This window comes from Falco peregrinus, chromosome 8 (assembly GCF_023634155.1).
Source record: "Falco peregrinus isolate bFalPer1 chromosome 8, bFalPer1.pri, whole genome shotgun sequence".
In the NCBI taxonomy this organism is placed as follows: domain Eukaryota; kingdom Metazoa; phylum Chordata; class Aves; order Falconiformes; family Falconidae; genus Falco; species Falco peregrinus.
The window spans coordinates 33,480,169-33,500,094 of NC_073728.1; the positions used below are offsets into that span (position 1 = coordinate 33,480,169).

Here is a 19,926-nt window from a genome sequence, read left to right on the forward strand (position 1 = left end):
CAGCCAATCCCTCGGTGAGGTGGGTGGCACCGAAACGAGGTGATTGGTGGGGCTGTGCGAAGGCGGGCTGAGGAGAGGGACCCGGAAGCGCCGGCGGGGCAGTCGGTAGCAAGGCTGAGGGGGGGGTAACGGCCCTGCTGGGGCGGGACGGGGGCTGAGGGGGCTGTGAGGGCTGAGGGAGGCCGTTCGATCTCGAACGGATACCTGGGGCGGGCGGTGCTCCGCCGCGGGTCCTGGTGCTACAGCGGGTGGGCCTAAGCTGGGCGGGCCCAGGGGTGGGCCCCCTTCGCAAGAGGTACCGGTCGGTAGCGCCTCTGCCCCGGCCAGCGCCTGCAGGGGGTCTGCTGTGCTGCCCCGGTACCTGGTCTCCGCCCGAGGTGGAATCGGTCTGTTGGGTCTGTGCAGTACTTGTGAAAAGCGGCGGTCTCTGCTCCCAAATCTGTATTCTTACAGCATTCTTCCACGCTGCTCAGGAGAAAGTTAATTGAATGCTATCCCCTTTCCTTTACTCTCTACTGTGCCCTCCAGGTCTCAAGCCCATGTGCAACAGCATCAAGAAGATATTAATATTTGCTGTATAGCAAAAATCTAGTGATTTTAAGGTACAAAGTATGCTTTTCTTGATTGGCATCTTTCATTTGTGTATCACAGCTTATTTACAATGAAAATTGAGTTAGAGCTCTGGGAGTTATTGACCAAGGGGATGTAAAAGCAAGTTACCTTCTGATGTGGAAGGCCTGTGTCCCCATTCTGCAGAAAGTATTTGAAGAAAATACTGCTTGCTTACTTTGCTAGGACAAATACAGCAAGGATTGGGAGATGCCTGGGTACCTGCATGATGGTGGGGTGCTTAGATAATCTCCCCTCGCAGCACGGAAGGAGAAAAAAAAAAGCCATACACACACAAAAAAAGAACATGAAAGGATGAATAGGCAAGAGAATCCCTTGCAGGACTGGAAGTGGTGACTGAAATGGCTGCTGAGGGATAGGAGATGCAGAGGCTGTACTGTGTCCCTGGCTGATGTTGCAGCACTTAGACTGCAGTCTTTGCTCATTGCTGCAGCAGCCACGGCAGTTTACTGTGTGACCAGAAAGCAATGTTGTTGAGGAATACCCAGCACCAAAATTAAGAGAAGATTGTCAAGGTAGGAAATAGCTTGTTTTCCTGTGGAGAGAAAGAACCCAATGGAACAACACGTGGGCTTGTTTGTAGAGGGGCTTGGGTTCATAAGCTGCTTCTGTTGTAGTTTCTGCTCTCCGCTGAAGTACTATAAGCCCTGTAGACCATTCTAGAGACCTACTATTTTAAATTAAATCAAGCCTCTTAATTATGTAGTAGTATACCAGGAGAATTATTTGCATGTGTATGTGGGGGAGGTTTTTCCACATTCTGTAGGGAGGTAAAAATGAGCATTGTGTAACAGCTTAAGGCATTTTTCAGGGTATTATGTCCTCTATGATATAAGTATATTAAGAAGGTTTTGGGTTTGTTCATTTTAGTACATTCTTTTAGAGCACAATGTTACTCACCCAGCAGGTAGTCTTCAGTCACTTAAATCCCAAACAACATACTTGCATTTATCTACAACATTTTTGTGTGCTTAATAGGGAGTCTGGTGCTGTATTACACAGCACAGGTACAAATACTGGACTATTTGGTGTGCAGTATCAATAATATCCTAGACAACCCTGTTTGTTTTGAGATTCTGATACTGCTTCTGTAGAAATAATAGAAATAAAGTCCTGAAAGACAAAATGCTATTGAATTTCTTGCCGTGTTTTAATCTTTGCCTGAGACCCGCTTGTACCTTGTTTCCTAGCTGCGCTCATACACAGAGGAAGGGCAATCATTCCTCTCTTTAATGTTTTCCAGGTTATTCAGAATTAATTCTCATGTCAGCAGAAAGCTCAACCATCACAGTTCGTCTTGTTCGCTCTTTTGAACACCGGAATTTCAGACCTGTAGTGTATCATGGAGTTAACTTGGATCAGACAGTAAAGCAGTTCATTACTTTTGTGCAGAAGGGTAAGGGGCTGTTGCCTTACTCGTTTGTTTCAGTGCCATGTGTTGTTGTCTCTGCACAAGAAAGTGGAGGGGAGCAAATGAATGGGAATTCTGTGGCTTTGGTAGAGATGCCAGATTTGTGTTTACATCCCCTGTGCGCTCTCCTCCCTTGGATGAAAGGTCTGGAGTTAATAAGGGTGTCTATGGTCCATGTGCCATGCCTGAATCTGGATAGACTGCTCCCCCTGCCCAGATCCCCATGTTTAGTCAAAAAGAGACGCGGGCATTGAGCATTTGGCTCAGTGCTTCAGGCTCCTTGAGTGGTGCTGTCAGGCAGCTATTCATAAATTAACAGGAGTAAATTAGTAAAATTTAGAGAGCCTTTGATCCTTAGGAACTACACCAATATGTGGAATGTGGGAATGCAAATCTGTTTGCTATTTGTGAGAAGAGAGGACCTCAAAAAATTGTTTTTGACACTGCGAGGTCTAACTGTGCATGTTTGCTGCCCAGTTTGTGTCTCCATCTTGAGCTTTGTGGTACAGATTTACTCATCTATGAGCTTCCTGGTTTAGAAGCCTGGCTGAAAGTGACAATGTATCTGAAAGTTAATTAACGTAGACCAGCCCACACAGTGACTCAGTAGTTAGGGCGTTACCCTGATCTTGCAGATGTATTTCTACACACCTAAATGGAGACATTCAAAGAGTGCAATATAACATCATTTGATTTTTTTTTTTTTTTACATGAAGTCAGCTTAAACAAGTCTCGAACTGTTATAGCTGATAATATTTGAGCAACTTCTAGGACATTGCCCTGGGCCTCGCAGCTATATAGTGTTTTCAGCAACTTCCATACTTCTTGACAGTGATAGGCATGGCAATATTGTAGGATGCTTTGAGAAAACTACAAGCACTTCCAAAACATATGGTACAGCTGCTGTTATGAAGGATAAAATAAAAAACAATGCTAAGAAACTTGCTTTTGATGTGTGCAGTATTGCAACTCGTTGTTATTTGAGACAAAGCTAGCATCTTGAATAAGGCTTTTTGGAACCTCATTCCACAGATGGATAGTGCTGTTCTTGGTCCAAAAGCTGTGTTCCTTCCTTTACTGTAACCTGTTTTGAAGGGGGAGTTTGAGATAAATTGTTAAACTACTGATGAAAGTACGGTTTCAGCCGCCTTGCTGCTTAGCATCGCAAGGTGGCTGGGCCTTCCAAGGCCCAGGTTAAATCCCTGCGTGTCACTGGAAACGTTGGCACCAGGGAAGGTGTTAGTGTTCTTGCAGTTGCTTATGGGCTGTGTCCTGCGTGGGTCTAAAGAGTTAATTTTCTACAGTTTGGCTTCCTTTTTGTGGCTGGTTCCCATGGCTGTATTTACTGAACAATTCAGTTATGAGTGACAGTTGTTTGCTGTTTGTATAAGGTAGAGGGAGATGCTGTGCAAACCATTAACAAGATGTTCCTGCCAGCTTTCTGAAGGATCAGACTCCTGTGATCATATCTTAATTGTATTGACACACTGTCCTCACAGGTCGTTTTGTTCAGAGGGACTTCAAGCTCACGTGAAATTAATCAGTATGGAGAAAACACAGAATTTGAGCCAAAGGTTGTGTTTTAGTATTTGATGCTCAAACAAGTCTCCTGTGTTGTGGATTTATTTTGATGTAAAGGATGTCCAGGGTGCATATATTGCACAATAATGAAAAGTAAAATATTGGAAATAATAAAAGACAACTGTGTTTTAACTTGGTGCTTTATATTTTAATAGATGTGTCTTCAAGAACAGCACTTCCTCCTCCTTTTAGAAATTACAAGTATGGTAGGTGTGGTTTTTTTCTTTTTGTTTTAATTCCTGTAAAATGCAGACATAATATTTTATACCAGTTTTTATACAATTTAAACTGCTGTAGAATCCTCATGCTGCTGGCAGTGCCTGCCTACATTTGCAACTCTGTCCAGCTCTTGTAGCTGGGGTTGTACCACTGGGATCATGTCTACAGAGCTTGGCTGTTATTTTGAAGTTCCGTATTAATCTTTGAATTAGGCTGCATGTTATACATTATTTGCTAATTGGTACCAATGGTTTTTAGTATTAATTTTTTATTACTTCTGTAAGTGCCTTTTAATGCTCTTTTTACTGTAGTGAGCAGCTTGTGGTCTCAAAGGCTTTGAAACTGTAGTTGTCTATGGACTTATGTATTTTAGTATCTATTTGTGAAGTCAGAAGCAGGAGCTGAAGTCAGTAAATAGAAAATGCTTAAGACTTATATACTTAAATAATTTACATGATATAAGAGAAGCAGAGGAACTGGTGAAATAGCCTGGTGTGAAGTTATGTAAAGCTATGTGTATATTTCCTTTTTGTGAAGATTGGCATGAACATGTGCAATTCATCTGTTTGGGACAGAATCTACTTTCAAAATAGACTAAATTATTTCCTTTCCTGGAGTCTGTTAACTCAGATGTGAGTAACGTATCTTTTCCTGAACTCGGCAATTCTGAAAGTTCCCTTGGAGTTTTGCTGCAAGGGATCCTCTCTCTCCCATGTTCTTGGAGTTAACAAAATCCTTCCTCTACAGTGATTCAACGAATTGTATGAGGAACCTACTTAATACATGTGAATGGTAATAGAGTTTACTTGCCTATTTAAAAAAAAAAAAAAAAAGAAAAAGCCAAGCATTTTGTTCTGTGTTCTTGCTGATGGTGAAAGAGATAGTGCAAAATGAAAGCAGAAGAAGAGTTAGGGGTTGAGATTTATGTTATGCCTGTGGCAAAGACTTGAATGTTATGATTATTTTTAATACATTACTTAAGGTCTTAAAATCTAGGTAACTGTAAGTTTGAATTTGGAGTGCCCTTCCTCTCTCCAGTATCTGTGGCTTTGGCTAGATGAGGGTGTCCTATCTAGAACTGCTACTGTCAGTGGTATTCCTTGTGTTCCCTATCCCTGCTGCTAGCTGTTTCATCACTTAGAGCATCAGTTTAGTTTTTCCCAAGGCGTATGTTGTGGCTGAGTGCCTGATTGTGCTGTGCAGAACTGAGCATAATGTGGGTGAAAAACACTGCAGAACTTAAAAACCTGTTATACCAGTTAGTGGGGGCCTGCTTTTAGTGGGATGGTGTTAGCTGCATGGAAATTTTCACACAGAAAAATCAAAGCCAAGTTCCTCACCTTCCCTTCAGGCTGTGAATCATCTAGGTTCATGTTTTTGGCATGTCTTGTGTGCTCTGCAGTCTTTGTTGTATTTTGGTGATGAAAGAGCTGTGAGACTTCTGCATGACTAGTGCTCGTAAGAATCAGATTTTTCCTCCTTTGTTTGGCAGTGCCAGAAATCTCAGGTGGACCTGGCTGTCTCTCACCTGGCCTGTTATGGCTTCTTCTCTCTAGAATTCAGCACCACTTTGTTCTCTCAACATCATCTATAATGACATCACATTTTCCCTCTTGTCTTGGTGCTCTAATTCACGTATCAATGCTTTCATTTTCTCTTCATTGCTCTGTAGACACTGTTCTTGTCCTTGGTCTAGAACTCTTCTCAGTCAATAGTCTCATCTTCCTACCCTGTCATTGCCATCTTTTCACTGACGATGGCAGCCTGGGTGCCAGCTTGTCTCGTAAGCTGCTTCTCAATTCCCTCTCTCCATGAATGCAGAGCAATGTGGTAGACAGTTCACAGAATCAGACTTAGAAAGTGATTTCTTGTCTGTTGTCACAGAGTATTTACTACTGGAAAAGGATAGATAAAAATTTGGGAATATGATTGAGTGGAATTAAATGGGGATGAAATAACAAAGGCTATTGAGAGGACTTAAACCACGGTCTCTTCTCATTATGATTAAAGTCTTCATTTCTGTGACAGAGTTAGAGAAGCCCTTTGAATAGCTCAGGTGAATATATGATAAACTGCTGGATGCCAGTGGTGGAGTTGTGAACAAATAAAATAGAGACAACAGTTCAGAGAACGGACAAAGGCTAGAGAAAAGGGAATGTGGCAAAGTAGATGGAGAAACTTAAAACTAGCAAGCAGAGGCTGGATTATATTTGCTGTGGCAGAAAGGTTTCATGATTGCAGTGTATTTTTGCTGTGATTGCTTGGTCTTTTTTGCAACACATCTATGCAAGATGGGTCCTGGTAATTGCAAATTAATATGTGTCTTGCTTCTAATGCTGCAATTATTACAACATATTAAGGTTGCCTTCTCAGTAACCTCTGCAGTGGGAATACAGAGTAGTTTTTACTTTCTATAATGTTTTAAATAAAATGTTCAAAATGGGCCATTTTGGTGGTATGAAAGCAAACTTCTGAATGGGAATGTGATATCTGTTATTCTGAACATCTGAATACTTGCTTTCAGTAGTTTGGAAGTTGTTTCAGCCCATATTTAACTTTCTTGCATCATTCTCTTACTAGACTATTTTAACATGTAGTGTTCAGTTAATGCACAAAAACAAAGTAGAACAGGAAATGACCAGCCGAGCAGAACTGGTTTTTGCTTTTTTGCTGGGAAGGGATTCATGTGTCACTCTGAATTTGAACACAGAGGCTTTAGAGTTTGAGGTTTTTTTTTTTTCTTTTTTTTTTAAGCACTGCATGGGCATCTTCTGACTTCCATTCCCTCTGGATCTTTGCACTCATCTGGTTGCTTTAGTGATCACATTATTTTCCCCTCTTTCTCCCTTCTGTTAACAAAGCCCTGCTAACATTGCCAGAGGAAAGCAGTATTTTTTTTATATAACATAATTTCTTAAAAGTCCTACACTGCACAAGCATATCAGAGGTAAATATTATTGAAGAGGGTATAGCATTAAAAAGAGGAGAGGCTGTACATGTTCATGGAAAATGGACTTGCTTAACAAAATTTCTGTGGTGGGTGCTTTCTTCATGAGAAGGAAAATTTGAAGGAATGAGTTGAAGTGGTCAGGTTACTCTGTCTTAATCACTTGCTGCCTATCGTCTGAACTGTAGTAGCTGACAGTGCATAAATGCTGTCTGTCCTGCACCACCTGCATGTGTAAAACCTGTTAGGTTAAAACACCCTAACTGGCATTTAAATTGATGTGTTTTGACTGGCAATTGGGATGGTCATTAGTTAGTTACTGTAATTCAGCCAGCAGACAGGAGCCCAATAGGATGTGGTACCTTGAGATGTTGCATTGATTGGTTTAAGAATGTGTCTGCAGGACTGGGAAATCAAGATGTTTTCTCCTCTTTTAGGTTGAAGAAACAAAATTTTATTAACAAAAGATTTTGAACCTTAGCCCTTTGTTTGTCTCTCTTTCCCCAAGTACAACTTTCAGTGTTACCTGCCTGTTAAGCCTTATTTTAGGAAAACATTGTATTTTCTTTCAGATACGATGAAGATTATTCACCAAGCACACAAATCTAAGGTATGATTATTAGCTGTGTTCTTCCCTTTTTACATGCTTTAATTGAAGTGGATCTCTGCACTGTCAAACAGGACTGGGGCAGAGGCACTCAGTAAATTCTTATTATCTTTGGTTTTTGGTTCTCTGTTTTGCAGACTGGTGAACTTGTAGTGAGTTTGGAAGATGATGACAAACTGATCTTGAAAGAAGATAAAACGCTGAAAGGAGCTGGAGTAGGTAGGAGTACATTTGTATTGACTAAAGGTGCTGTTCATTGTGGTTGTCATTAAATTGATAACTGGCTGATTATGTTTGGATAGTCTGCCGAAAAGTAAATGCTATTCCTGATGCTCTTTACACTACTTGATAATTATGCAGGGAAGAGGGGGGGATAATGTACATTCAAATCATTGGACTGAGGGCAGCAGGTATCTGCACTCAAATGTTCAGAATGCAAATTGTGATTTTTAGAGGGTATGCTTATAATTCTGCTGAGAGTAATTTTAAATGATTGACAGATAGGTTATTAGTACCATGTCTGCTTAGTCTTATCAGTAACATTTAAACTGATGTTTTGGTTAGAAATGTATGTAGTGGAACCAGCATGGAATAATGAAATAAGATTAGATTTGTTTAATGTGCAGCATACAGTGCCTGATAGCCAGATTGCTCAGGAAAGCTCAAGCATTATCATTTAGAGAATGTGCTGAACATAGCAAAGAGTTGAAACTTGACCTGATTTCTCATATTTTGACAGGGGACTACATATAGGGCATGTCTTTTGGTAATAATGTAAAGAAATGTCTGTCATGATAAAATTGATGGTCCCTGGATGTCCTTTGGGCTTCACATAAATGTGGCTGAATGACTTTGTGGCAGCAGGGTACTTAAGGGATGTAGTTGTATTCCACCTTGATATGGACATTTGCTCATTTGAATCTGATTTGCCTAGCTGGAATGCTTAACTGCCTGTGCTCTAAGTGTGGGGGTTTCGCAAAGAAAGCTCCCTCCTGTTCCTGCTGCCCTCTGATAGCTCCCCAGCTGGGGTATGGGATTTCTTTCACATAGGTTTCTTGGCTTTTTTGTTTCTTTACATTTACTTTCTGGTTTCAAGTGATTTGGAATGTCTTTTTAATGTTTCTCTCTAGGGTGTACTGCAGCTGGCCTCAGTATACCTTTCCTAAAGGTCTCTGGGTGTTCCTATAATATGAATGATAGTTACTGTCTGGCTGTTTGTACTAAACCAGGTCTTTTTATCTGGAGAGAAAAGAAAAGAAAAAAAAAGTTCCTCAGAAAGGAGGATTAATGGCACTCAAGTCTTACAGATTTGTCATTTAGTTAGCAGAAGATTCATTTAAGCATGATTTTTATCTACCTAAGGCATAAGAGGCAATGCAGTTCAGGAGAGGGACTGATGACAGTGCCAAATGTTGAATTAGAAACTGCATTGTTCAGAGCTGCCTTCTTTCAAAAAGGTATTGATAGCATTGATAAATATCTGTATATATTATCCATCTTTGAAACTAAGCTGTAGCTACAGCAGTGAAACAGTTGGATGTGATCTCAGAAAAGGTGTCAAAACATCAGGATAAATGTTATAATGAAAGGAAACTGGAGTAGACCAGCCTGTTCTGCGTCTCTGCATGGAGAGGGTGGCTTATTAAAGACACAAGATAATTCAAAGCTGCTTTCTATTTTTTTTCAGAATAACTAACAGCAGTTAATTGTTAATGTATAATGGGTAATTGTGATAGAAAAGAAAAACTCTCGCTTTGTAAAATGCAGCATGCCATTATGCTATTTTGAATTTTGGTATGTTCTAGCATATCTTGGTAGGAAAATTAGCTAAGTTGGAAGTGGGGTCATTGTAGTAAAATCTTAAAGATTTTACTACTTCTTCTTCAACAAGAAGTGGGAAAGAGTAAACCAAGGAAGTATGATAGCATATACCACTAGTCCTTGTTTTTTACAGTTTCATTTAAATCAGTAAGGTTTTAAACCTCTTGTTGACATATTACATTTTTCCAATGTCTAGCCTAGACAACATTTGCTAGAATAAAAGAGAGAATTGCCGTTCGAAAATCTGGGAAATTCTGAGATACACAGAACGTTTTTTCTAAGCTGCAGTTGATTGCCCTTGGCACTTTACAGGGTTGGGCTAGAGAGTTATAAATTATGAGGACATTAGATAAGTATCCTCGGGAAAGCCTCTGTGGTAGCGATTATTATTACAGTTATTATCTAGTCAGCAAAGTTAATGCTTCCCTGTTTTGGTGGTGTTTTTTTTTTTTTTTTTTTTAAAGCAAGGTGTATGTTAATAAAGTGTTCAGTATTCATTGCAAACAGTGTTGTCGGTTTTCTAGTTGAGATTCTAAAACCCCTTGTGCTCTTTTTTTTTTTTTTTTTTCTTTTTTACAAGACAGGCAGACTTCATTAACTTCAGGTTTAATTTAAAAAACGAATGTGGAACTTATTGGCTCAGCACCTTAAAGAATTTCATGTTTAATAATTGTGAAGGCTTTCCATCAGATTTGTCTCTGTTCTGAATTAGTAATGTTGCTGACTTATTGTTTTAGAAGAGGAAGTCCTTGACCTACTGGGTTGAAAGAATTGTGACTGCTCTGAACCTTTGTGGGTCCTTTAGCTCTGCCATATCCCCTGTGAATAATTAGAGGTATTTGAAGGTATTGCTGGAGAAGCCAATTTGTGTCTTTCACTTTGCATATTGTTGAAGCCTCATGAATTAATCATCAGCAGGGCAAAAAATTAACTTCTTCAGACACATATTTTGATGGGTCATGAGGGAGAATGTAAAGTGATCTGTAAAATATTCTACTGATCCTCTAAGTATTAAATTATTATACCTACAGGCTAATTTAATCGAAAAAATTGTTTCTTTTTCCCTTTCCTAACAGAAAAATGCACAAAAGAAAGAAAAAGAAAATAATGTTTCATTATTTTTTAGCATGTGAAGGCGTTAGGAATGCAATCACTTAATTTGCTGAATGCTTATACAAGCAATTCTGAGGCTGTGTTAAACAAACCTTGAGGTGTCTTGTGTACATATTTACTTCTATACATTCAGGTTCTTGATTTTTGTTCTTGTTTTGTAACAAGGTTAAATTACATCTTTAATACTAGAATCTTTTTTTCAAAAATGCATGTTGGGGCGGGGGGGAAGTGTGTGGTGATTTATAATTGTCTTTAACAAAAAAGTTGCCAGTTCTCTTCTAAGATTCTAATAGCTGGCTGTTGGGTGGTTCATTTACTGGTGTGCTAAATATTTAATTTTTTTATTCATTCCAGCAAATGAGACCGAATTAGCATTCTTCTGTGAGGAAGATTACAGAAACTACAAAGCTAATCCTGTTTCAGCCTGGTGAAGATCCCAAGAGATTGTTTTGTTTTCCCATACCTGTTGTAAATTTTCCTTATTCTGCTTAATGAGATTTTTCTTAAAGATCAATAAATCCTAGAGGATTGCTTTGCAAACAGTGCAGTTCCCTTCCTATAGAAATTAATTTCTGTCGATATGCTACGACTGAGAGAAGGAAAACTGGGGGACATAAATTACTTTTTGTCCTTCTTGCTTTTCTTTTTCCTTTGCTTGCTTCTTATGATGCAAGCAGTGCAATCTCTGACCTGTGATACACATTCTTGGTGCGATCCTACAGTAGACATTAGTTACATATGGAGACTGTACAGTACACAGGAAGATCCCATTACAGTTTTAACTTATAATGAAAATGGAAAAGTTTTATGACCAAATCAGTGGGTATTATTGAGATCTTGAGAAGAGAATCTTTGTTTCAAGTCATTGCTTTAATTCTCTCATTTTATGTTTGGTCTTTTTTTGTTTAAATGGTGGAGACTGGCAAGCATTTCTGAATGTGTTCCTTTATATTCTCTTCCAGCCCTCTTTAGCATGCTGAAAGGGACAAGTGACTGTTGGGAGGCTTTTGTGTTCAAGGACCAGCTGGCCTGTCTCTAGTTTTACTTCACAGAGACACCTTCATGTAAGAGGTACCAACCTGAGTTCTGCTAGGACATCAGTGTGCATAAGTAGGAACTGGGCATTTTTCCAAGTGGAATGAAAGCTGATGGTTTCAGTTTTAAGCCTAAAACTTGAATGATTGCATTTTTGCGAGGAGAGGCCCATTCTGCGAGCCACATGTTGTCAAGATGGGAATTGATTCTTTCCTGCTTTCTAAGAGCCAAATACTTCATTGCTATATGTTAGTTCTTTGTTATTCCAGGCTTTCCTACTACATTAACCAAATAAAAAATAACAGAAAACCCAATCATGCATCCAATAAAGTACCTTTAGATAGATACTGCATATGAAACTGCTTTTTAGGTGGTACCAAGATGGGACACTGTGCCTTTAAGTCTCTCTTCACTGAAACAGAAATTATGCTGGCCCTCTGCCTTAGCAGCCTTTTTGGCTATAGGTTCTGCTAAATCAAATGAGACCTCATGTACAATTGCTTTAGACCCACACATCCACCCTCAGCTCTGGGTGAGAGCTGACAGCACTATTTCCACAAGAGACTTTCCAGAGAAATAAGCTTACCGTTTCCTAGAGCTTTGATGATATATTTTTTTTTAATTGACATGTGATAGTGAAAGCAGATGTGTGATTTCCAAAGTATCTAAATAAAAGTTCTCTTTACTTTAGATGTAGGGCCAAAGAGACCTCTATGTATTGTTCCCACCTCATTTTCTTCATCATTCCTGACAGTGCTCTGGTTTAAGCTGGTTTTGATAGCTGGTGTTACTTACCAACAGCTTTGCTTCAGACAGAGTTATTGTCTTGTGCAAGTAGTCTACCACTTTGTCATCTGTGATTAAAAAGGTGATTGTATCTTTATCTGGTAAGGAGGATTCCTGTGTCACTGAAGTCACATGTGCTCTCTTGGGATTTCAATGCTGTTACGCATTCTCTGATGAATTTGTGAGGAGAACTTACCACTTGCCTCTTCTTTCTGTCCAGGCTGCCTTTCTGTTGTGGTACCTGCTCCCTAAACATGGGCCCATGTCTCAGCTACCTTCCTACACAGTGCATCAAGTTTGCAGATGTGTTATACTGGCTAATACCAATTTGTACTCATCTTCTCAGACAGTTTAAGCTAAAGCATTGCACTCCAGAGTATACCAGCTTTGTTCAGCCAAATTTATAATAATGAAGGTAACTTTGTAAGAGGTAGATGGCATACTGGAGAGATCAATGTCTCCGACTGTCCTACCAAGTCATCAGGATGACATCTGTCAGCACACTCAGGCTTTCAGACTTGAGCAAACACTGTCATTCTTTTCCTCATGTTCTGGGGTTTTGAATTTGGTCTCCAGCCCTTTCAGACAGATTTGGATTGGTTTTGTGATCCTTCTTCTCTAAGGCATTTGTGTTTGAAATAGTCACCGTATTTGAACAACTGCCCTTTCTGGGCTAGTACAGTTACAAATGTTCAGTGCCACATCAAGTGTGGCGCAGTGAAAGAGCAATTCTTACAGCGTCAACGAGAAAACGGTAAATGTTTTAATGCAAATATTCAAGAATTATGTGTCTGGCTTCTTTTTCCAAGGGAAGAGTTAAACTAGTGCTTTGTGAGCTCAGCTCACTCTGGCCATGGCACTTCATTGGCCCCTTTCTGCAGCAGCACAGTAGAGCCTTTTGTAATGCTCTCAATGACCATACTTGTAAACTGGTTTCTTTCTGAAGTGTTTTTCTACTGTGGGTTTCTGTGGGGGTTTTGGTTTTGTTTGGGTTTGGTTTTTTTTTTTTTTTAGACCTTTAATGATACTTCTTTCAAATTAACCCCACAAAACCATGGATGGTAACTGAGAACTTGTTACAATAGCTGCTGTTCCAATGTTTTTGGGTGGTATATGGTATAGCCTTGTGTCAAAGTAGGTTTGGATCCAGGACTGTTAGGTATTGAATTAAATCTGTGCACACTGGCTAATAAATTACTGAAGACTGAGGTATCTTTGCCCATGTTGTTATGAAATCCTCCTTCTATTGAAAGAAGCCACCTACAGGTTGGTACCGTGGTTTGTTATCCTAGCAGAGGTCATGAACTACATCATTTTACAATTACTGTTAATCAAAGATGGCTTCCCCATAATGTGTAGTGGGGCAAGTCATGTAGCTTTGCTAGTGTTCTTAAGACATCATGGGGTTAATAAGGATTCATCTTTCAGAGGGTGTCCTTGGGTCTTTCACCAGCTTTTTTTTTTTAAACAAGAACAGCAGCATCCAGAGTGGGTGCTGAAGTAAGATACTTGCGCTGGGTTGTAGCACTATAGGAGGGAAAGGTAGTTAACACAAAGCTCTATGTGTGTGTGTGTGTGTGACTTGGGTGTTTCTTGGAGAAAAAAGTCACTTCGGAGAGACTGGTGTTTTAGTTACAAGGTGTGAAAGTATAGCTACTAAAGGAGAAGAAAGGAAATTAGGAAGGGAGTTATCATGAAGAAGAGGTAACAGTGTAACTGAATAAAGATGCAAAATCTTCAATGTATGGCACTCTTGGCATAAATACTGGAGTAGTGCTGCTTGAAAATGCATGAAATAATGCATTTTAATAATTTCTGGAATGGAACTCATAAACTGCTGGAATAGGCATCCTGGTCTTTCTGGCTTTGTCATGTTATACTTTCTGCATGCAAAGGTGTGTATTACACAGTCTTGTGTATTTTTCTGTCCAGGAGTAGTTATGTTGCCTCTTGAAGAAGCAAGAGCTGAGAAAACTGCTGATGTGAATAGCTGAGTTAAATGTTCACAGTGACCAGTGGGACAAAGGAGTCCTCAAAGATCTGATATGCATCACCATTAAAGTTGGGGAACTGCTTTATTTGATGTGAACATTCTGTCTTAAAGGTGATCTAGAGAGATGTTGTGAGCTGTGGTGTTCCTCTTTTATTCCCTGGGAGTATTCAGCGCATCCCCTGACAGATCACTACTTAGAAATGAGCTTGCAAGTAACAGTCCAAGAGTTACCACAGCCATGACAGGACATCCATGGGTCCTGTATTGGAAGCTAATAGCCACAGAAATCCTGAGTGTCCAGAGATCAAGAATGAAAACCCAGAACATACAGTACTCATTCTTGGCCTCATATGATTGATAGGATCTTGGTTTCAGAGGAACGGCAGCCGGCTGGAGCCATTAAAAATACTTGAGACAAGCGCACATTTTTGCTTATTAACCAGTTTGGACTGGGCACAGTCTTCCTGGTTGGCACCCAATCCTCCTTCCGTGACTTCCTTTTTGTAGCACTACTTGGCACACAGGTTTGCAAATGATTAAGTCAAGCAACGATGCCCATTAGGCAACTTTGCTACTTTTCATATTATCAGGACATTGACTTTTCCCTGCTACCTGCTTTCCTACTCAGAGAAACAGGCGCAGCTGTGCGTGTTTTCCCAGCCACTTCCCTTTGCTCCTTGCTGCCACCTCTGCTGATTTGCAGTGCTTTAATGGTTAGATTTGCACCTCATCTGATATGCAATAGCAGCAGTTCCTGTGGCAGTGAATGTACACTTTTTTTTTTGTTCATGAAGAAATATGCTTTGAAATAAAGAGGAGACCTTTTCTACATTGCTGCTTATACTGCGTAACAAAGGATCTTTTCTTGCTTTACAGGAGGACTTGTACAGGACAGCACTGTCCACTGGTCAGTGGCAACAAAAATGTTTTTATCATAATGCTTTGTGTCTTAGAAGGAAACAAGGGAAGTTGTATCAGAAATGGGGGGGGAAGCAGTGAAAAGCCAAGACCTATTGCCATAAACTGTCTTTGTCTGCAGAGAAAGCCACCAGATGTCAGCACAGCCTGTTCTTTCATTCTCCAGAACCTGTAAGCAAAGAAATATGTAATGTTTATGAGAAGTGCTCATCTGTGAATTGGTTTAGCCTGCAAAGTCTGCGCTAGGGTTCTGGTGATGAAAGCTGAATCTTTCCTTGCAGAAAGTATTTCTTTTTATATTAAAATCAAAAAGCGGCAAATTGAACTGGTATCAGTGCTTAAATTCCTCTTGTTAGAGAGCATCCTTTGCAGAGCCACTTCCAGCGTATCTAAATCTTTGCATGCTGTGAAGAGGCATTTGCAGAACATTCATTTGAAGAATTGTCTGGAAAAGATCAGTGTTAATTTGCTGAGGTTTTGTAAAGTAGACTTTAAGTATGCCTATTTTTTTTGAACACAAGGAAAACCACCCAGAACAGACACACACGCAAAGCAGAGCAAAACATTTTCAGCAGCACGGCTTAAACACACAGCAAATGTATCCTCCATGCTTCTGACCCTAAGCTCCTACTATTTCTTCCTTGTAGTGCAAGGGCTCAGGAGAACCTGGTGCTGCATTCCCTGGGCCATGCTTCCTGAGCTGTGGTGAGGTATGAGTTTCAGAGCCTGAACCCAAGCACTGTGCACAGCTTTACGCTGTCAGTGATTGAAGTGTGCATACAGGGACAAGGTGCAACAGAGTTTTCTGCCGAGATTCCTGTTACTTTTCTTGCAGCCGCTTGCAGATGCCAGAAAGTCTGTCAAGGAGAGGGAAGTGGCAGGTAAAGCCTGTGTCATCTGAGTTCTCCCTTCCTTCTGTTTTGCGCTGCTGCTTAGTTCCTTTCTTCTAGCATGGTAGCACTGGTGTCATGCTAGCGGTTTACCACAGCTTGCTGTGTATGAGAACTGCTTATTGATTCTGAATGATCACTATAATCCTCACATACCATTCACAATCCAGAGGGGATGCATGGGAGGTTACAAGTTGTGCAGTCTTGTGCTGTCTGCAGGGGAAGACGGCAGTGTGCATGGGTGCAGCCAGCATGATGATGCAGGTTGTTTGGGAGGTGTTATTCCCACTTCTCTTCCTTCTGCACAGCACCCATTTCTGCTTTGCTGGGGACCAGGACCTTGTCTAGAGGCATTGCGTGCATGGCAGATAGTGGAGACTCCTCACCCACTCCAGGTGGGTGTTTGGGCTGCTGATGCAGTATGGGGCATAGAGCTTTCGTCTTCCTGTAGAGATATTTTTTATCAGTATGGATTGTACCTTTTGTTTGGTTTATCAGTATATTTTGTTTATCAGTATGGATTGTACCTTTTGTTTGCTAGCATCCTCCCTCTGATAGCAATATTCTTTCCTTTGTAGTGGGCTGAAAGCAGCTAGCCAGAAAAGTTTGGAGTTTCAATTGATAATGAATACATTCAAGAGCTTAGTATGACGGATCAGTATAAGAATTTACTTTTGTATGTCCATTTCTGCTCTCTGGCAGGTGATTAGTGTGGTGTACCAGGAATGTCAGCATGTACTGTAAGAACTGCTGCCGTCTGTTCTTATTCCACGTCTTGGGAAGGTTTAATTCTGCTTTCTAACCTGAAGCCCAGGGAACATATACTTTAAGGCCAGTTTGGGAAGCTTTTGTTCTTCAGTGAACTGAGGTTTTCAAAATGAGAAGTGTGGTGTTGGCCTGTTTTTCCCACGGCTTTGACGTCACGTCTTTGGCTCTGTGCATATATTTGTGTCCATCCAACTGGAGCACAGCAGTTGGTTTTAGAGTCAAAGCACCAAGCTGGAAATGAAAGCCTTGTATCGTAGCAATTAGTATCGTGGCCATTTCCTCTCGCTGCTCCCCTGCCCCATCCCTCCCTAATCAAGTAAACCTGGTTTTGCGGAAAGCAGACTCGAGTCTTGCACAGCAACTTTTCTAGAGCACTGAATGAGACAGCTACTTAAACGAAGACATCTGATTGTAGACAGCTCTTTAAGCCAGCAGGCTGGCATGCAGCAGTGGCAGCTGAAGCTAGCTAATTGCATATCAGATATGGGAAACTGATAAGAAGAGTAACTAACCTGCTGAACAGCAGCTGTAGTGGATCTTCCAGCGCTGAGGTTTCTAAATCTAAAGCAGATTATCTTTCTAGGAGGACTGCAGTAGTAGCACTTTAAGTCTTTGAAAGGTTCCAGTAATACTGTGGCTTGTAACATGTGATCCTCCTGACTGGCCACATACAACAGTTATTTTTAGTCTTTGATAATGAAAGTCCTGCACACGCTTTGCTAAGAACCATCCCTAATCATAGATGGTATCTTCTTACTGTATATCGTATGCTTAGCTTTAAAATAAGCATGGTTCTGACTTGCACTGAAAAAAACTTGAGCAGAAATTCTGCAAAACCGATGCTGCTTATTAAGGCACAATAAACAGATAAAAGAAAACCGTCCTACTGTAACAAATCTGGTTCCTCCAACCTGAGGCGCAGTCTGCAGATCCTGCTAGCTCAGTGTGTGAACTTTTGAGCTCAAGGATAACACCAGGCTTTTGTTGCCGATTGTAGTAGGTGATGCTGCTGTGCTGGCCATCTTGGAGAGACTGGAGGAAATATATTGCATAGAGATGCTGAAGCAAGTGCATCCCCCTAATGATTTAACTGTAGTTTGATATATCACTTTGTAAGTAAATCCCTGAAGAGCAAAAAACCCATCGTGCTGTTAAAAGCCTTGTATTATCAAACAGAAGGAGTGAGAGAACTGTACCTGCAGAGGTTAATCTTCAGCACAGGAATTTAAATGAATTCATTAAAATCAACTTACAAATTAGCTCATTAAAATGCAGTGCTGCAGATCCAGAAGTTGGTTGATCTGGCATGCCACTTCTGTGAAGAAGTTACTTAAGAAACAGAGAACAAATTGATAGTATTAAAACTCCGTTTTTCTTTCCAGTCCCATAAACCCTCATCTGGAACTCCTTCTTCCTTGAACTCTGTATCAACAGCACTTTTTGTTTAGTGAATTAAGCTTGTTTGATCCTGTGCTACAAGTGCTGTGTAATACCACTCTTGTAATGAAATTTATGTCTGTACACACTTGTGCCCTCCCACATGCATAGGAACTCTGTAATTGAGACCCTGGCACCGTGGGTCACTGCAATGATCATTTTCACTTATTACCTTGATAATGAGACTCTACCAGCTGCTGGCTGTAGTGGGCTTAATTTCCTAGTGGTTAAATTGTAGATAATCACACTACTACTGCCATCAAGGTAATGGTATTGTTTAGGGGGAGGACAGAAAAAAAAGACTCAAACGAGTTCTGTTATAATTATATAGACGTGTTCAGAATATCTTTTATATAACTACAGATGCCAGTGATTAAAACTGGGCTTACTCTTACAGCTTTTCAGTTGGTTCTTACATATCCCAGAGGCACATAGTAGGCAATACAGAAAATAAAAATATAAAAAATTTACATTCCAGCTATATATTCTGCGATAATATATATGGATGTGTGTACAAATATACAGAGAGGGAGAAACTCCAAGTACAAAACCGGTTCATTGGTAAATTTTAAGCTAACCTCACTGAACCCCCTGCCCACATCAAAAAAAAGTGTAAGGAAAAGATAACTGAAAAATTCTTCAAACTACTTTTCAGCATTCCACCATGTGAAGAAATTACTCAAAACTGTTGTGTCAAAGGGTTTCAGGACCAGACGCCTACAGAGGGCACCACTTGAAACGCTGTTCTGCATTTACACTAATTCGTTTCAGTCTTTCAAAGGGATGGTGACTGGCTGACAGTACGTTGGCACAGGCGTTACCTGGAGACACTTGACCAGCCTTTTTTTAGACGCCGTGGAGCTGCAGTAGCTGTGGGGAGTTTGAGCTGGCTCGTCCGTCCATCTGGGCCTGTGTCCATCTGAAGGGCACCATGCTGACTCACTAACGGAGCCAGCTCCTCAGGTTAGGTCCGGGTGCCTGACTCTGCTTCTGCTTGTGAAAACTGTCCCTTTGCCATCGATAGGAAAGAATATGTGGGCACGAAAGTCATGTAAACAAAGCAAAGGTGCAAACCTTACTTCAGAAAGGCGAGTCTTCAACCTTGCAGTGCCCACAATAAAACCACACCTTGCCCCTTGAAGACAAAATCCTGCAAGCCTGTGTGATGTTCTTTCCCTGCCTTGTAATCCTCTTTTTTTTTTTTTTTTCCCGCCAGGCAGTAGTCTTGTCTGACCTAAAGATGTGAAGAGAAGCTTAGGTGGGAAAAAGAGGCACTGGAATACACTATTGCAACGAGAAAAAATGTGCAGACTGGGTGCTTTTATGTTGACTTTGCTTGATGTTGACTTTCTGTGAAATGGAAGACTAAAAGAACAAGCTTGCTGAATCCAGTTTTTCCTCAAGGATGAGTTAAACTGGAGTGGGTGGAATTATGCTCAGGTGAAACTGTCTCAAAGCCATGCAGAAACATAACCTACCATTCAGCCACAAATAAATAGTGCTGCGTAATCAATCTGCTTGGTGAGTGATTTGATCAGGTGCTGATCTGGACTAGGTTGTGGAGGTGGATGGGGAAACCTGAATAACCATGACTTTATGAAGGGGACAGTGGGAAAGCATGGTAACTTCCCCATGTTGCCAAAAAAACCCCACGAACCAAAAAAACCCAGCTGATTATGAAATCTAGGCTTTTCCCTCATGCTGATGTCCTTCTGTTCAGCGAAAGGAAGCGGTGTTGGGACTACTGTATGCCTTAGGCAAAAGCTGAAA

General features: G+C 40.6%; 1 protein-coding gene across 6 annotated transcripts; it reads left to right on the forward strand.

Moving 5' to 3' along the window:
• Positions 1 to 45: 45 nt before the first annotated feature.
• Positions 46 to 13,360, forward strand: C8H2orf76 (chromosome 8 C2orf76 homolog). Of its 6 annotated transcripts, none has more exons than XM_055811764.1 (8): positions 54 to 105; positions 454 to 602; positions 1,874 to 2,026; positions 3,778 to 3,828; positions 7,361 to 7,398; positions 7,533 to 7,614; positions 10,684 to 10,756; positions 11,292 to 13,360. In XM_055811764.1, exons 3-8 carry the CDS (start codon positions 1,894 to 1,896, stop codon positions 11,299 to 11,301), a joined length of 387 nt encoding a protein of 128 aa, XP_055667739.1. In that variant the 5' UTR covers positions 54 to 105; positions 454 to 602; positions 1,874 to 1,893; the 3' UTR covers positions 11,302 to 13,360. The 6 variants fall into 6 exon arrangements, with proteins under 6 accessions (XP_055667743.1, XP_055667744.1, XP_055667739.1 ...); XM_055811765.1 differs by having other exon boundaries at positions 57 to 105; positions 529 to 602; XM_055811768.1 differs by lacking the exon at positions 454 to 602 and having other exon boundaries at positions 46 to 105.
• The last annotated feature ends 6,566 nt before the right edge of the window (positions 13,361 to 19,926 follow it).

What these genes read in the sequence shown, in the direction of transcription:
- C8H2orf76 (XM_055811768.1), top strand. Translation starts at nt 1,894, where the DNA reads ATGTCAGCAGAAAGCTCAACCATCACAGTTCGTCTTGTTCGCTCTTTT. An exon ending in TTTTAGAAATTACAAGTATG is followed by an intron (nt 3,829 to 7,360) that starts GTAGGTGTGGTT and finishes ATTTTCTTTCAG; the next exon opens with ATACGATGAAGATTATTCAC. An exon ending in ACCAAGCACACAAATCTAAG is followed by an intron (nt 7,399 to 7,532) that starts GTATGATTATTA and finishes TCTGTTTTGCAG; the next exon opens with ACTGGTGAACTTGTAGTGAG.